The 14,870-nt window shown below is 46.2% G+C and overlaps 1 protein-coding gene across 1 annotated transcript; it reads right to left on the minus strand.

Annotated features, from left to right (window-relative positions):
* Positions 1 to 736: 736 nt before the first annotated feature.
* LOC139423865 (vitamin D(3) 25-hydroxylase-like) lies at positions 737 to 6,074 on the minus strand. Its single transcript, XM_071175508.1, has 9 exons — positions 5,789 to 6,074; positions 4,070 to 4,232; positions 3,668 to 3,820; positions 3,138 to 3,298; positions 2,644 to 2,817; positions 2,119 to 2,257; positions 1,738 to 1,925; positions 1,429 to 1,570; positions 737 to 1,281 (listed from the first exon to the last, which is right to left on the minus strand). The coding sequence occupies exons 1-9, from the start codon at positions 5,948 to 5,950 to the stop codon at positions 1,064 to 1,066; spliced, it is 1,500 nt and encodes a 499-aa protein (XP_071031609.1). The 5' UTR covers positions 5,951 to 6,074; the 3' UTR covers positions 737 to 1,063.
* Between the last annotated feature and the right edge of the window lie 8,796 nt (positions 6,075 to 14,870).

The following is a 14,870-nucleotide window of genomic DNA, read 5'->3' on the forward strand; positions in this document are numbered from 1 at the left end:
AGTCTGTCTTTTTTATGTCGGTTTTGGAGCAGTGGCTTCTTCCTTGCTGAGCGGCCTTTCAGGTTATGTCGATATAGGACTCGTTTTACTGTGGATATAGATACTTTTGTACCTGTTTCCTCCAGCATCTTCACAAGGTCCTTTGCTGTTGTTCTGGGATTGATTTGCACTTTTCGCACCAAAGTACGTGGGTCAAACCAAAACAAAACAGGAGATAGCTGCAAGTTGCGGCTGGTGAGGAGCAACTGCAGAACATGTAAGTAGACTGTAGTTGGAACTTCATGATCTTTGATCACATGGCTGTTTTAATGTTCATGCAGTCAACATGTAGGCGAAAGTCTTCAAATGTTTATCCCCATAATACAGAAACTTTGAAAAGCAGGCCACTCAAACGCCCCCAGTGCCGAGGAGAGATTTCTTCATGGGTCTTTCTGCAGAGGAGACTATATAGGTCCCTCTGTAAATTACTTAAATCTGAGTGGTTATTATTGATCTGAGAGCAATAATCAGTTTGGTAAAGGCGAAAGCATTTAGAAGCTATTTTATATAAAAATGTCCAGCATATGCTATCTAGGAGGCAAATAGCAATAACTATCTGCACGAAACGTTCGTCTGCAATACTCGGTTAAGCATTGTAGCTTATATAAGAGCATCATCAACATTTTTTGGGGTTCTGGAGATTCAACCTCAATCATAAGAGTTACAGATGCAGGTAAGGGGATGGGAGGACATAAAATCAGAGGTTCACATTTTTAATCCAAATCACATGGTTTTAGTCATTATTATTTTACTTAAGAAAACTTGATAAGAAAATACAATTTGTTGTAATTAACATAAACACAAAACCAATAGTTATAACAATGGTATGGATTACAAAATAAATGCAAGCATACTGAAAGATCTAGTTTGAATGATCATTCCAATATCTGATCCTTACAGAAACTGACACAGATTATAAGGCATTAAATGGTGGGTTACACATTGCTGAAAAACTACTCATCGGATGAATTACTAAAATTAAGTTTAATTATTACAGAATAAGATCTATAGCTGTCTGACAGAACTAGATCTCTCTTGTGGAGACTGTGGGTAGCTCCTCGCTGCTCCTCAGGCGCACTCCAAGGTGGTAGGGCTTTGGAGACTGTGTCCCACCAAAGATGAGGCTGAAATCTGGGACACCTCCATCCTCAGGCCAGACGAATCGGTAACGCCGAAGCAATGTCACTAGAACCAGGAAGAGCTCCATACGTGCTAACCCCTCCCCCAGACACACACGAGATCCTAGGGAACACACACACGGCTATCAATGAGAAAAACATTTCGCTCATACCTTCATATGCATGCAGCCTGGCATTTTATGTCAACATATTCTCCTGTCTTAGTATAATTTATAAGCCATAGATATTGACGCTTTTGGCAAAAAGGCACCTGCAGAGAATGGCAGAAAGGCTTCTGGTTTCACAAACTCTCCGACCTCGTTGAGGAAGTTCTCAGGGTTGAACTCGTGAGGGAATTTCCACTGGCCCTCTTCATGCAGCACTGAAGACAGGTTAGGAATCACCACCGTGCCCTGGAACAGATGAGGGAGAGAGGGATTAAGGGTGAGAAGGAGAGGTGAAGAGGTACACTAAAGACTGAGACGGCACCAATCATGACATCATTCACTGTAGCCCAGGAGACCTTTATAGTTCTAAGGTCAACAACAGGCAGCATATCAGTCGTCATGGTAATGCTCACCTGGGGCAGCTGGTAGCTGTTTATTTGTGTATTGCTGCAGGTAGTATGGAACACGCTAAGAGGAACGGTGTCACTCATGCGCTGTGCCTCGTGGATCGTGGCTTGAACATACGGCATGGCATGTCTGTCCTCAAACGAAGCGTCTGCACGTCCCTCAAGAACCTCGGCGATCTCTCGGTGACAGCGATCTGGGACAAACACACACTCTTTGGCCGGGTTTTCCATCCGATCAAGTCTTGTAGAATGTTTAATATTTACAGCTAATTTCCTATTTAGCCGACATATGCGTTGTTTACCGTGAATGCGGAACCATTGTCTACAAGCGCCATCGAATTGAATGAAATGTCTGCCAGTGTGTGTGTTGTGTATGTATTTCCTCACCCTGTACATGCTGGTTGGTCATCAGGTATTGCATGGCAGAGCGGAGGGTGTTGGAAGTCGTGTCTGTCCCAGCAATGAACAGGTCAAGTAGTAGAGACACCATCTGAGCATCATTAAATGTGGAGCCTCCATCAGCTGTCTGAAACCCACAAACACATACACGCACGCAGACACCAAAGGCATCTACATTCAATTCTGCATTCCACCCTGCTCCATCCTGTAAAGTACGTCCTCCTCTTCTACCAGCCCAATGAAAATGTTTGCCCCGTTCACGGAAGTCATTCCAAAGACTAAAAATGGGACCCGATGCCTCTCTGATTGGCAAATGGGATTCAGGGTAAAGTCCTGCAACAGACTAGTGTCCTATCCAGGGGTGTACTTCTACATCAAGCTTCTTAATGCTACAGAAACAGGAGATAGGCTCCTGCCCTATGGACCATTCAGGCTTACTTGTACAAGGCTACTTACTTTATATCTTATCTTCTTTATTTTACTTATAGAACCATACTTCTATTGTTCTCCTACCTTGTCAATCTGGTCCAGGTAGCAGTCAAGGAGGTCTCTGGGCTCTCCTGCGACCCTTGAATGTTTGTGCTTGGTCACAACCTTCTTGATATGTTCTTTCATTTTATCAAATTTGTGGAAAACGTTCCTGAATGGCAAAGGGAGGGGCCTCAAGACTGGTATGATTTCATAGAGCTACAAAAAATAGATGGGAGGAAATGGAGGTAAAACAGAGGGGAATGTGGATCAGTGTGTCATGTCTAGCACAGAGAGGTCAGTGATGATCATGTAACTCTTGTAAAAAAAAAAGTTTCCATCTAGAATCTAAAAGGATTATTTTTGCTGTCCCCATTGGAGAACACTTTGAAGAACCCCTTTGAAGAACACTTTTGGGTTCAGTGTAGAACCCTTTCCACAGCAGGTTCTATCTGGAACCCAAAAGGGTTCTACCTGGGGACAGCCGAAGAACCATTTTGGAACCCTTTTTTAGTAAGCACGGAGGGCTTAGACTGTACCATGGCCCAAGGTCCGAGAGCTTCCTTGGTAAACTCCTCTAACCTCTGGATGAGGGTGAGGATGACGGGGTCGTCATATTCAAACCTCTCTCCAAAAATCAGCGAGCAGATGATGTTAGACGCAGCCAGATGGAACAGGTGCTGAGGATCCATCGAACCGCCTACCAGGGCACAGCGACGATCACCACATGAGGCAATATACACAGACAAGGTAATAACAACGATCACAGAGCTACTGAATTGAACACACTGACAGGATAGATAAAGTAACAATCCCCACAGTCTTTATACCTAATGTTTAAACAAGTATAGTAAATATAGTCATACTGGGAGTATTACTGAGAGTATCTTATTTCTGTGAAGTTTGTGTGGTTTATGGAAGTTTGTTACAACAACAAGGGGTTAATAGTGTAATGGTTTGATACAGTATTTGGAGGAGCTTTGGGGTGGATACTAAGTGCTGATAATGACATGAATATGTACAGTGATGACTGTGATTACTAGGACGTTGTGTGTGTGTGAGACCGTACCAGCACTGCTCTCCAGCTCAGTGCAGATGTGGGACACCTCCTCCAGGATGCGCTCTTCCATGGAGCGTTTGCCCAGACCAAAGTTTCTCAGCGTGGTCAGTGCAAAGCGCCGGTGGTCCCTCCAGCTGGAGCCATAATTGGCCATGACGATCCCTGATCGGCACACACACACATACAAACAAACACACACGGAGCGTAAGTGGGTCGGACTCACTGTCTCATGCCTGCGACTTTAAAATCAGTGTCACCCTCAGCCCAAGGGGGGGATTTCCTTTTGGGCTAATTCTTAAGACGTTGGTTTCTCCTGTGGGAGACCAGGGCTCAGATACCGCCAGTGGCACATGCACACACATAGTTCCCTTATTATAATACATATTATAAAAGGGGTCAAGAAAGTTCTACCTTTGCCTTTGAAGAGGTGGCTGACCATCATATGGGTTGGTCGTCCAGCATATTCCGCTGCGCGTGTCACCAGTGCCTCACGAACCACCTCCAGGCCATTCAGAACCACTGCAGGCCGTGAGCCAATGTACAGACTGAACACGTTACCATAGCGCCTCTTCAGCTGAAGCACAGAAGGAGAGGGACAGGGGGGAGTATTTATTGTGAGAATATAATGGGGAACTTTTCTTTTGAAATGTTATTCAAGCACGCAAGGGTTGATGGATAAGCTTTCAGTCGTGCGTTTTTGGAGTGGTTAACAGGAGTAACTCTTGGCTGACTACTATTATTTCTTACAAGTTGTGTAGCACTCTGATATTAAACATTGAGTCCCTGGTTTCCTTTCTTTATGTGTAATAACAAAATAGCTCAACCTTATTCAGAACATATCTATACGGTGTTGTTAGTGTGTTATTACACCAGGATAATAAAGTTTTTCCCTTTTTTTTATTCAAAATGTTTTCCTTGTTTACAAATCCCATAGAATGTTACGGTTTAGAAATAACAGAAAGCATGGTTTTTATCCACAATTTTCCCTAATTATTTTACTAGGTAAGTCAGTTAAGAACAAATTCTTATTTACAATGACGGCCTACCCCAGCCAAACCCGGATGACACTGGGCCAATTGTGCGCCGCCCTAAGGGACTCCCAATCAGAATGGATGTGATGCAGCCTGGATTCAAACCAGGGACTGCAGTGACACCTCTTGCACTGAGATGCAGTGCCTTAGACCACTGTGCCACTTATTATTTCTGTTTATTGTCAGATTAATTAATCATTGTCTTTTGTTGAAATTGTGTTATGACATTGTTGAGCATTCTTTTGTCCAATTGTGGCATGAATCAACTATTGTATCTGTTGTCCTAAAACTTTAGCCTACATCACACTTAATACCCATTCAGTCAGACTGGTCTCATAGACTAGACGCAACATAGTAAATGTAGATCCGGGACTCTCAAATTAGTATGATGTTACCTCTGGTATGGTTACAAAAGACAGATGGTTACTTAAGGCAGTAGTTCCAAAACTTGTCTTATTTTTAAGAACCCTGTCCAGATTTAAATTTACTCTTGAAGGTTCTTACAGTCCCATAGATTTTGTTGTAATTTTTTTGTCACTCAAATATCACATGAATACACATTAGACATGGGAAACTGTATAGAATTGCAAGAAATGTAGCTTTAAAACGGCAACATTTTCTTTGCACCCCATGACAAAATGTGTAGAATTGCAGGAAATGAGCTTTAAACCTGCAAAAATCCTCTCCACCAACAAGAGGGGTGTGAACAGTTTTTTTGTCATGAACAGTGCTGTGCATATATACATAGACGTGGTGCGTGCATGCAGGGAGGGCCCAGCAAATTCATAACATATTGTTCATTTTTGCAAATTCATAACATATAATACAAATGATAATTCGTAACATATCATACGAAATAGGTGATGGTCATCCATAATACACACCATACGAAACGTAACATATCATACATACTAAATGGAGCAACTTGGATTTATTATACAGAATAATAGGAATCCGTTGACCAATATTACGAGTTGCTTGAAGAAAGTTATATCCAAAATATTAGCGTCACAAAAAAAAGTTATTTCCAGCAGCGTAATCGTAGCAGGTCTAGCGAGAGTTGGTTTAACTCTAGCCTACAAAGTATAGCCTACTTTACCCCTTCCAGGTCTTTGAGGGGGTTGACAGGATCCAGCTGTAGCAGATTGCCAAGGATGGGCAGGGGACGGGGTCCTGGTGGGAAGTTTTTAGGTCGGCGGACCCTGATGAAGAAGAATAGAAGGAGGATAAAGAGCCACAACAACACCACCGACCCAAGCATCGCAACTGGGCTTCAGGAATTGCATAGGCTACTTCACGATTTAAAGCTGGCTGATTTAAAGACGCCGGTTGCCACCCACACAAATTGTGGACTTTGTTTTGAACACTAGTCAACAAGGGTTTATGAGAGGGATATTTGCTGACTCTAAGTTCACAGATCTATGGCAACAGTCAATGTGGGAGGTAACCTGTCTGCCTATGGGAGACTTGTAGGTTTACAGACTTACTTGATTCAGGACTTGATAATATTTTTTGTTTGATTTGGTATTGGAACTGGGGGGTTATTTGCCGCCCAATACGAGGTAAAGCCAGTTTCAAATGGGATATTTGACAGATATTCGCGCTTTCAAACCTCAACAGCTTTCAAACCACTTGAGCCACAGGCTCCAAATAAGTGTCATGATGTTGGAAAAATTGCACAGGTCTTATTTTCACGATTTGGATATTAATTCGCTTTCCAAAGCTAATAAATGTGGGAATGTGAGCAGCATTTTGTAGTCCTAGTTGAATTAGTTATGGAGCGTAAACAAAGTACAAACTTTTTTTTACATTCGAATGTCAATAGCTCCTTGGTCATGTTACCTACTTGACTCAAACAAGGTTCAGAATGTCCACTGACTACCTTTCTATAATGCACACCTTTGGTTTGTCAATTTTCATCTCACATTTTTACATGAATTTTTCTAACTTTCTAATGTTAATAGCTTCTTGGTCATGTGACCTACTGACTTCAAACAAGGTTCAGAATGTCCACTCAGTGGGCCTACACATGGCACACCATTTAGTTTGTCAATTTTCATCTCACCCGATTTTACATGAATTTTTCAGCCGTGTGTAATTGGCCGACTCCCACCACAGTAAAGGAGGTGCAGCCTTTTTTAGGGTTTGCCAACTACTACCGGAGGTTTATCCAGGGTTTTGGTCAGGTAGCGGCTCCCATTACCTCACTGCTGAAGGGGGGACCGGTGTGACTGCAGTGGTCAGCTGAGGCGGACAGGGCTTTTGGTCACCTGAAGGCTCTGTTTACCTCGGCTCCCGTGCTGGCACATCCGGATCTCTCTTTGGCGTTCACGGTGGAGGTGGACGCGTCCGAGGTTGGGATTGGAGCCGTGCTCTCTCAGCACTCGGGTACGCCACCGAAGCTCCGCCCATGTGCCTTCTTCTCGACGAAGCTCAGCCCGGCGGAACGAAACTATGATGTAGGGGACCGGGAGCTGTTGGCTGTGGTGAAGGCGTTGAAGGTGTAGAGACATTGGCTTGAGGGGACTCAACACCCTTTTCTCATCTGAACTGACCACCGTAACCTGGAGTACATCCGGGCAGCGAGGAGACTGAATCCTCGTCAGGCAAGGTGGCCATGTTTTTTACCCGTTTTGTTTTCACCCTTTCTTTCAGACCAGGTTCCCAGAATGTTAAGGAGGATGCACTGTCCCGGCTGTATGACACAGAGGAACGGCCCATGTATCCTACCCCATACTTCCTCCTTCTCGGTGTACTTCCTCCTTCTCCTAGGCACCTGCCCAGAGGTAACCCTTACCTGTTCCACAACAGCCTTGGTCGCATCTGTCGGTCGATTTCCTCACCGATCTTCCTCCCTCACAGGGTAACACCACGATCCTGGTTGTTGTGGACCGTTTTTCCAAGTCCTGCCGTCTCCTCCCTCTGCCCGGTCTCCCTACGGCACTACAGACTGCAGAGGCATTTTTTTTACACAAGTCTTCCGACACTACGGGGTGCCTGAGGATATAGTGTCTGATCGGGGTCCCCAGTTCACTTCGAGGGTCTGGAGGGCGTTCATGGAAAGTTGGGGGTCTCGATCAGCCTTACCTCGGGTTTTCACCCCGAGTGTAATGGGCAGGTGGAGAGAGTGAACCAGGATGTAGGTAGGTTTCTGCTGTCTTATTGTCAGGACCGGCCGGGGGAGTGGGCTGCGTTCGTGCCCTGGGCCGAGATGGCTCAGAACTCGCTCCGCCACTCCTCCACTAACCTCTCGCCCTTCCAGTGCGTACTGGGGTACCAGCCGGTTCTGGCGCCTTGGCATCAGAGTCTGACCGTGGCCCCCGCGGTGGACGACTGGTTCAGGCGCGTGGAGGAGACCTGGGACGCCGCCCATGTTCACCTCCAGCGGGCCGTGCTGCGCCAGAAGGCCAGCGCAGACCGTCACCACAGTGAGGCCCCGGTGTTCGCACCGGGGGACCGGGTATGGCTCTCGACCCAAAACTTGCCCCACCGCCTGCCCTGCCAGAGGCTGGGTCAGCGGTTTGTGGGGACATTTAAAGTCCTGAGGTGACTGAACGAGGTTAGTTATCGGTTACAGCTTCCCCCGATTACGGTATTAACCCCTCGTTCAATGTGTCTCTCCTCAGGCCCGTGGTGGCTTGAAAAGGATCCCCATTAGCTGTTGCAACAGCAGCAGCTACTCTTCCTGGGGTCTACACAAAACATGAAACATGACATAATACAGAACATCAATAGACAAGAAAAGCTCAAGGACAGAACTACATACAATGGACAATGTGAGTTGTTTTTTCTTCTTTTGTGACTTAAAATGTTAGTCAAAAAGTGGACTGCTTACTTACAAGGCCTTAACCAACAATTCTTTAAGAAGATTAATTTTTTTAAATAAAAGTCACAAATAATTAAACAGCATCAGTGAAACAACAATAGAGAGGCTATATACAGGGAGTACCGGTACAGAGTCAATGTGCGGGGGCACCGGTTAGTCGAGGTAATTGAGGTAATATGTACATGTACAGTTGAAGTCGGAAGTTTACATACACCTTAGCCAAATACATTTAAACTCAGTTTTTCACAATTCCTGACATTTAATCCTAGTAAAAATTCCCTGTCTTAGGTCAGTTAGGATCACCACTTTATTTTAAGAATGTGAAATGTCAGAATAATAGTAGACAGAATGATTTATTTCAGCTTTTACTTCTTTCATCACATTCCCAGTGGGTCAGAAGTTTACATATACTCAATTAGTGTTTGGTAGCGTTGCCTTTAAATTGTTTAACTTGGGTCAAACGTTTCGGAAGCCTTCCACAAGCTTCCCACAATAAGTTGGGTGAATTTTGGCCCATTCCTCCAGAATGAGCTGGTATAACTGAGTCAGGTTTGTAGGCCTCCTTGCTCGCACACACTTTTTCTGTAACGGTTGTCTGTGGTAGAAGAAGGTGAGGAACAATGCGCAGGGTGGTAAGTGTCCATATTTTTAATAAAGAAATTGAACACTGAACAAAAACAACAAAGTGAACGAACGAAACCGAAACAGTTCTGTCTGGTGCAGAATACAAACACTCAACAGAAAATAATCACCCACAAATCAAGGGTGAAAACAGGCTGCCTAAGTATGGTTCTCAATCAGGGACAACGATTGACAGCTGCCTCTGATTGAGAACCATACCAGGCCAAACACAGAAATACCAACTCATAGAAAAACAAACATAGACAACCCACCCAACTCACGCCCTGACCATACTAAAACAAAGACATATCAAAAGAACTAAGGTCAGAACGTGACAGTACCCCCACCCCTCCCAAAGGTGCGGACTCCGGCCGCAAAACCTGAACCTATAGGGGAGGGTCTGGGTGGGCGTTTGTCCGCAGTGGCGGCTCTGGTGCGGGACGCGGACCCCTCTCCACCATAGTTTTTACCCGCCTCCGTGGCCTCTTTAGAGCGGGAACACTCGCCGCCGACCTCGGACTGGGGACCCTAGCAACGGGTCCCGAATGGATGGGAGATTCCGTCAGCACCGGACAGGCGGGAGACTCCGTCAGCTCAGAACAGACGGGCGACTCCGGCAGCTCAGGAAAGACGGGCGACTCCGGGCAGCTCAGGACAGACGGGCGACTCCGGCAGCTCAGGACAGACGGGCGACTCCGGCAGCTCAGGACAGACGGGCGACTCCGGCAGCTCAGGACAGACGGGCGACTCTGGCAGCTCAGGACAGACGGGAGACTCTGACAGGGCTGAGCAGGCGGGAGCACCTGTAGGGAGGAGACGGAGAGACAGCCTGGTGCGGGAGGCTGCCACCGGAGGGCTGGTGCGTGGAGGAGGCACCGGATAGACCGGACCGTGGAGGCGCACTGTAGGTCTCGAGCACCGAGCCTGCACAACCCTACCTGGCTGGATACTCCCCGTAGCCAGGCCAGTGTGGCGCGGTGGTATAGACCGCACTGGGCTGTGCTGGCGAACCGGGGACACCATACGTAGGGCTGGTGCCATGTACCCCGGCCCGAGGAGACGCACTGGAGACCAGATGCGCTGAGCCGGCTTCATGGCACATGGCTCGATGCCCACTCTAGCCCGGCCGATGCGAGGCCCTGCTATGTATAACGCACTGGACTTTGCCTGCGCACCGGGGACACCGTGCGCCTCACGGTATAACACGGTGCCTGCCCGGTCCACCTCTTTCCACGGTAAGCACGGGGAGTTAGCTCAGGTCTCCTACCTGACTTAGCTACACTCCCCGTGTGCCCCGTGTGCGCTGCCGTGCCAACTCCTCAAAATGCCGCCGCTCTGCTTTGGCTGCCTCCATCTCTCCCCTGGGGCGGCGATATTCCCCAGCCTGTGCCCAGGGTCCCTTGCCGTCCAGAATCTCCTCCCATGTAAACAAAAACAACAAAGTGAACGAACGAAACCGAAACAGTTCTGTCTGGTGCAGAATACAAACACTCAACAGAAAATAATCACCCACAAATCAAGGGTGAAAACAGGCTGCCTAAGTATGGTTCTCAATCAGGGACAACGAATGACTGCTGCCTCTGATTGAGAACCATACCAGGCCAAACACAGAAATACCAACTCATAGAAAAACAAACATAGACAACCCACCCAACTCACGCCCTGACCATACTAAAACAAAGACATAACAAAAGAACTAAGGTCAGAACGTGACATTTTCAGTTCTACCCACACATTTTCTATAGGATTTAGGTCAGGGCTTTGTGATGGCCACTCTAATACCTTGACTTTGTTGTCCTTAGTCCATTTTTCCACAACTTTGGAAGTATGCTTGGGGTCATTGTCCATTTGGAAGATCCATTTGCGACCAAGCTTGTTGCTTCAATATATCCACATATTTTTCCTCCCTCATGATGCCATCTATTTTGTGAAGTGCACCAGCCCCTCCTGCAGCAAAGCACCCCCACAACATGATGCTGCCACCCGTGCTTCACTGTTGGGATGGTGTTCTTCAGCGTGCAAGCCTCCCCCTTTTTCCTTCAAACATAACGATGGTCATTATGGCCAAACAGTTATATTTTTGTTTCATCAGACCAGAGGACATTTCTCCAAAAAGTACGATCTTTGTCCCCGTGTGCAGTTGCAAACAGTAGTCTGTTTTTTTTAACAAGTTCCTTTGCTGTTGTTCTGGGATTGATTTGCACTTTTCACAACAAAGTACGTTCATATCTAGGATATAGAACGCTTCTCCTTCCTGAGCGGTATGACAGCTGTGTGGTCCCATGGTGTTTATACTTGCTTACTATTGTTTTCACAGATGAACGTGGTACCTTCAGGCATCTGGAAATTCCTCTGACACCGCCTGGTATAGAGGTCCTGGATGGCAGGAAGCTTGACTTCAGTGATGTACTGGGCCATATGCACTACCCTCTGTAGTGCCTTGCGGTCAGAGGCTGAGCAGCTGCCATACCAGGCAGTGATGCAACCAGTCAGGATGCTCTCGATGGTACAGCTGTAGAACCTTTTGAGAATCTGAGGACCCATGCCGAATCCTTCTGTCTCCTGTCATGTCCTCTTCAGACTGTCTTAGTGTGTTTGGACCATGATAGTTTGTTGGTGATGTAGAGACCAAGGAACTTGAAGCTCTCAACCTGCTCCATTACAGCCCCGTCGATGAGAATGGGGGCGTGGTCGGTACTCCTTTTCCTGTAGTCCACAATCATCTCCTTTGTCTTGATCTCGTTGAGGGAGAGGTTTTTGTCCTGGCAGCACACGGCCAGGTCTCTGACCTCCTCCCTATTGGCTGTCTCATCAGTGTCAGTGATCAGGCCTAGCATTTGTTGTGTCATCTGCAAACTTGATGATGGTATTGGAGTCGTGCCTGGCCATGCAGTCATGAGTGAACAGGGAGTACAGGAGGAGACTGAGCACGCATCCCTGAGGGGCCCCCGTGTTGAGGATCAGCGTGGCGGATGTGTTGTTACCTACCCTTACCACCTGGGTAAGGGTATATCTTCATGAATTTAGAAATAGTGTACATTACACTAGCTTGTAAACTCAAAATGATATCTCTTATTCAGGTATCAAAGACAAATATTTTTTTTCTGGATGGGGGTGCAGAGGCAACCATAGATTTGATTTGATTTATTAGGATCCCCATTAGCCGATGCCAATGACAACAGCTAGTCTTACTGGGGTGCGACACATATCGAAAAATACTTTACAATTTATATACAAATATGAACATGTAGTGCGTGTGTGTGCATCTATCAGTTACAAATACATGTCATTACATACTGTTTCAGGGGTTGTATGGTGGATGGTCGGTATGTGCCTGTGAGGTTTCTGTGTTTTCTGGCTGCCAGGACCATGGACAGCAATGGGAAGTATTCCCCAGGGGCAGGACCATGGACAGCTCAGGGGAAACTGCCAGACTACAGCAGAACAGCCACACCTGTCTCCAGTTGTAATTAGAGGCGAAACAGCAGATTGAAACCAATCGGGGCCTCTACTTAACTTCGCCCTGTGTATGCATTCTTTGTCTTTCCTTTAACCCCGGCAGGTGAACGAGGAGGAGGAGGTGGCGGCGGCTATTGGAGAGACTGCACATATGGTGGAGAAGATTTTAGCAAGGCGTGAACCCCAAAGACAAAGAGTGGAGGATCTTTGACTGGTGAAGATGGATTTACTTTGTTTGTTTGAGTTGCCGGTACCCGATTTAAAATAATAAACCGTATTAACCATTCCTGTGGACTGGCGGTGTGTGTTTGTGTAAACCCTGCCTTACCAAGATCAAGTCACCGAAACTGCCACAAGTAGGTCACATGGGGGAGAGGCATTGTACCATGATATGTTGCTTTATTTGTTTTTTTAAACCAGGTTTGCTGTTCACTTGCACTATATATAGTGGGGCAAAAAAGTATTTAGTCAGCCACCAATTGTGCAAGTTCTCCCACTTAAAAAGATGAGAGAGGCCTGTAAAAAATCCAGAAAATCACATTGTAGGATTTTTAATGAATTTATTTGCAAATGATGGTGGAAAATAAGTATTTGGTCACCTACAAACAAGCAAGATTTCTGGCTCTCACAGACCTGTAACTTCTTCTTTAAGACGCTCCTCTGTCCTCCACTCGTTACCTGTATTAATGGCACCTGTTTGAACTTGTTATCAGTATAAAAGACACCTGTCCACAACCTCAAACATTCACACTCCAAACTCTACTATGGCCAAGACCAAAGAGCTGTCAAAGGACACAAGAAACAAAATTGTAGACCTGCACCAGGCTGGGAAGACTGAATCTGCAATAGGTAAGCAGCTTGGTTTGAAGAAATCAACTGTGGGAGCAATTATTAGGAAATGGAAGACATACAAGACCACTGATAATCTACACAGACTTACACATGGAGTAAAACAAACAGAGTCAATAATACAGTATAAACAAGTCTATATACGATGTGAGCAAATGAGGTGAGATAAGGGAAGTAAAGGCAATAAAAGGCCATGGTGGCAAAGTAAATACAACATAGCAAGTAAAACACTGGAATGGTAGATTTGCAGTGGAAGAATGTGCAAAGTAGAAATAAAAATAATGGGGTGCAAAGGAGAAAAATAAATAACATATATACAGTAGGGAAAGAGGTAGTTGTTTGGGCTAAATTATAGGTGGGCTATGTACAGGTGCAGTAATCTGTGAGCTGCTCTGACAGTTGGTGCTTAAAGCTAGTGAGGGAGATGAGTGTTTCCAGTTTCAGAGATTTTTGTAGTTCGTTCCAGTCATTGGCAGCAGAGAACTGGAAGGAGAGGCGGCCAAAGAAAGAATTGGTTTTGGGGGTGACTAGAGAGATATACCTGCTGGAGCGTGTGCTACAGGTGGGAGATGCTATGGTGACCAGCGAGCTGAGATAAGGGGGGACTTTACCTAGCAGGGTCTTGTAGATGACATGGAGCCAGTGGGTTTGGCGGCGAGTATGAAGCGAGGGCCAGCCAACGAGAGTGTACAGGTCGCAATGGTGGGTAGTATATGGGGCTTTGGTGACAAAACGTATTGCACTGTGATAGACTGCATCCAATTTGTTGAGTAGGGTATTGGAGGCTATTTTGTAAATGACATCGCCGAAGTCGAGGATCGGTAGGATTGTCAGTTTTACGAGGGTATGCGAAATAGGAAGCCAATTCTAGATTTAACTTTGGATTGGAGATGTTTGATGTGGGTCTGGAAGGAGAGTTTACAGTCTAACCAGACACCTAGGTATTTGTAGTTGTCCACGTATTCTAAGTCAGAGCCGTCCAGAGTAGTGATGCTGGACAGGCGGGCAGGTGCAGGCAGCGATCGGTTGAAGAGCATGCATTTAGTTTTACTTGTATTTAAGAGCAATTGGAGGCCACGGAAGGAGAGTTGTATGGCATTGAAGCTTGCCTGGAGGGTTGTTAACACAGTATCCAAAGAAGGGCCAGAAGTATACAGAATGGTGTCGTCTGCGTAGAGGTGGATCAGAGAGTCACCAGCAGCAAGAGCGACATCATTGATGTATACAGAGAAGAGAGTCGGTCCAAGAATTGAACCCCGTGGCACCCCCATAGAGACTGCCAGAGGTCCGGACAGCAGACCCTCTGATTTGATACACTGAACTCTATCAGAGAAGTAGTTGGTGAACCAGGCGAGGCAATCATTGGAGAAACCAAGGCTGTCGAGTCTGCCAATGAGGATGTGGTGATTGACAGAGTCGAAAGCCT

Source organism: Oncorhynchus clarkii, chromosome 13 (genome assembly GCF_045791955.1).
Source record: "Oncorhynchus clarkii lewisi isolate Uvic-CL-2024 chromosome 13, UVic_Ocla_1.0, whole genome shotgun sequence".
In the NCBI taxonomy this organism is placed as follows: domain Eukaryota; kingdom Metazoa; phylum Chordata; class Actinopteri; order Salmoniformes; family Salmonidae; genus Oncorhynchus; species Oncorhynchus clarkii.

Bases quoted from the DNA above. Each gene is read 5' to 3' on its own strand.
- LOC139423865 (XM_071175508.1), bottom strand. From the start codon at position 5,950: ATGCTTGGGTCGGTGGTGTTGTTGTGGCTCTTTATCCTCCTTCTATTC. The intron at 3,821-4,069 runs GTAGAACTTTCT...TGTGCCGATCAG, and splicing joins CCACCTCTTCAAAGGCAAAG to GGATCGTCATGGCCAATTAT. The intron at 3,299-3,667 runs GTACGGTCTCAC...GTGCCCTGGTAG, and splicing joins TGAGCTGGAGAGCAGTGCTG to GCGGTTCGATGGATCCTCAG.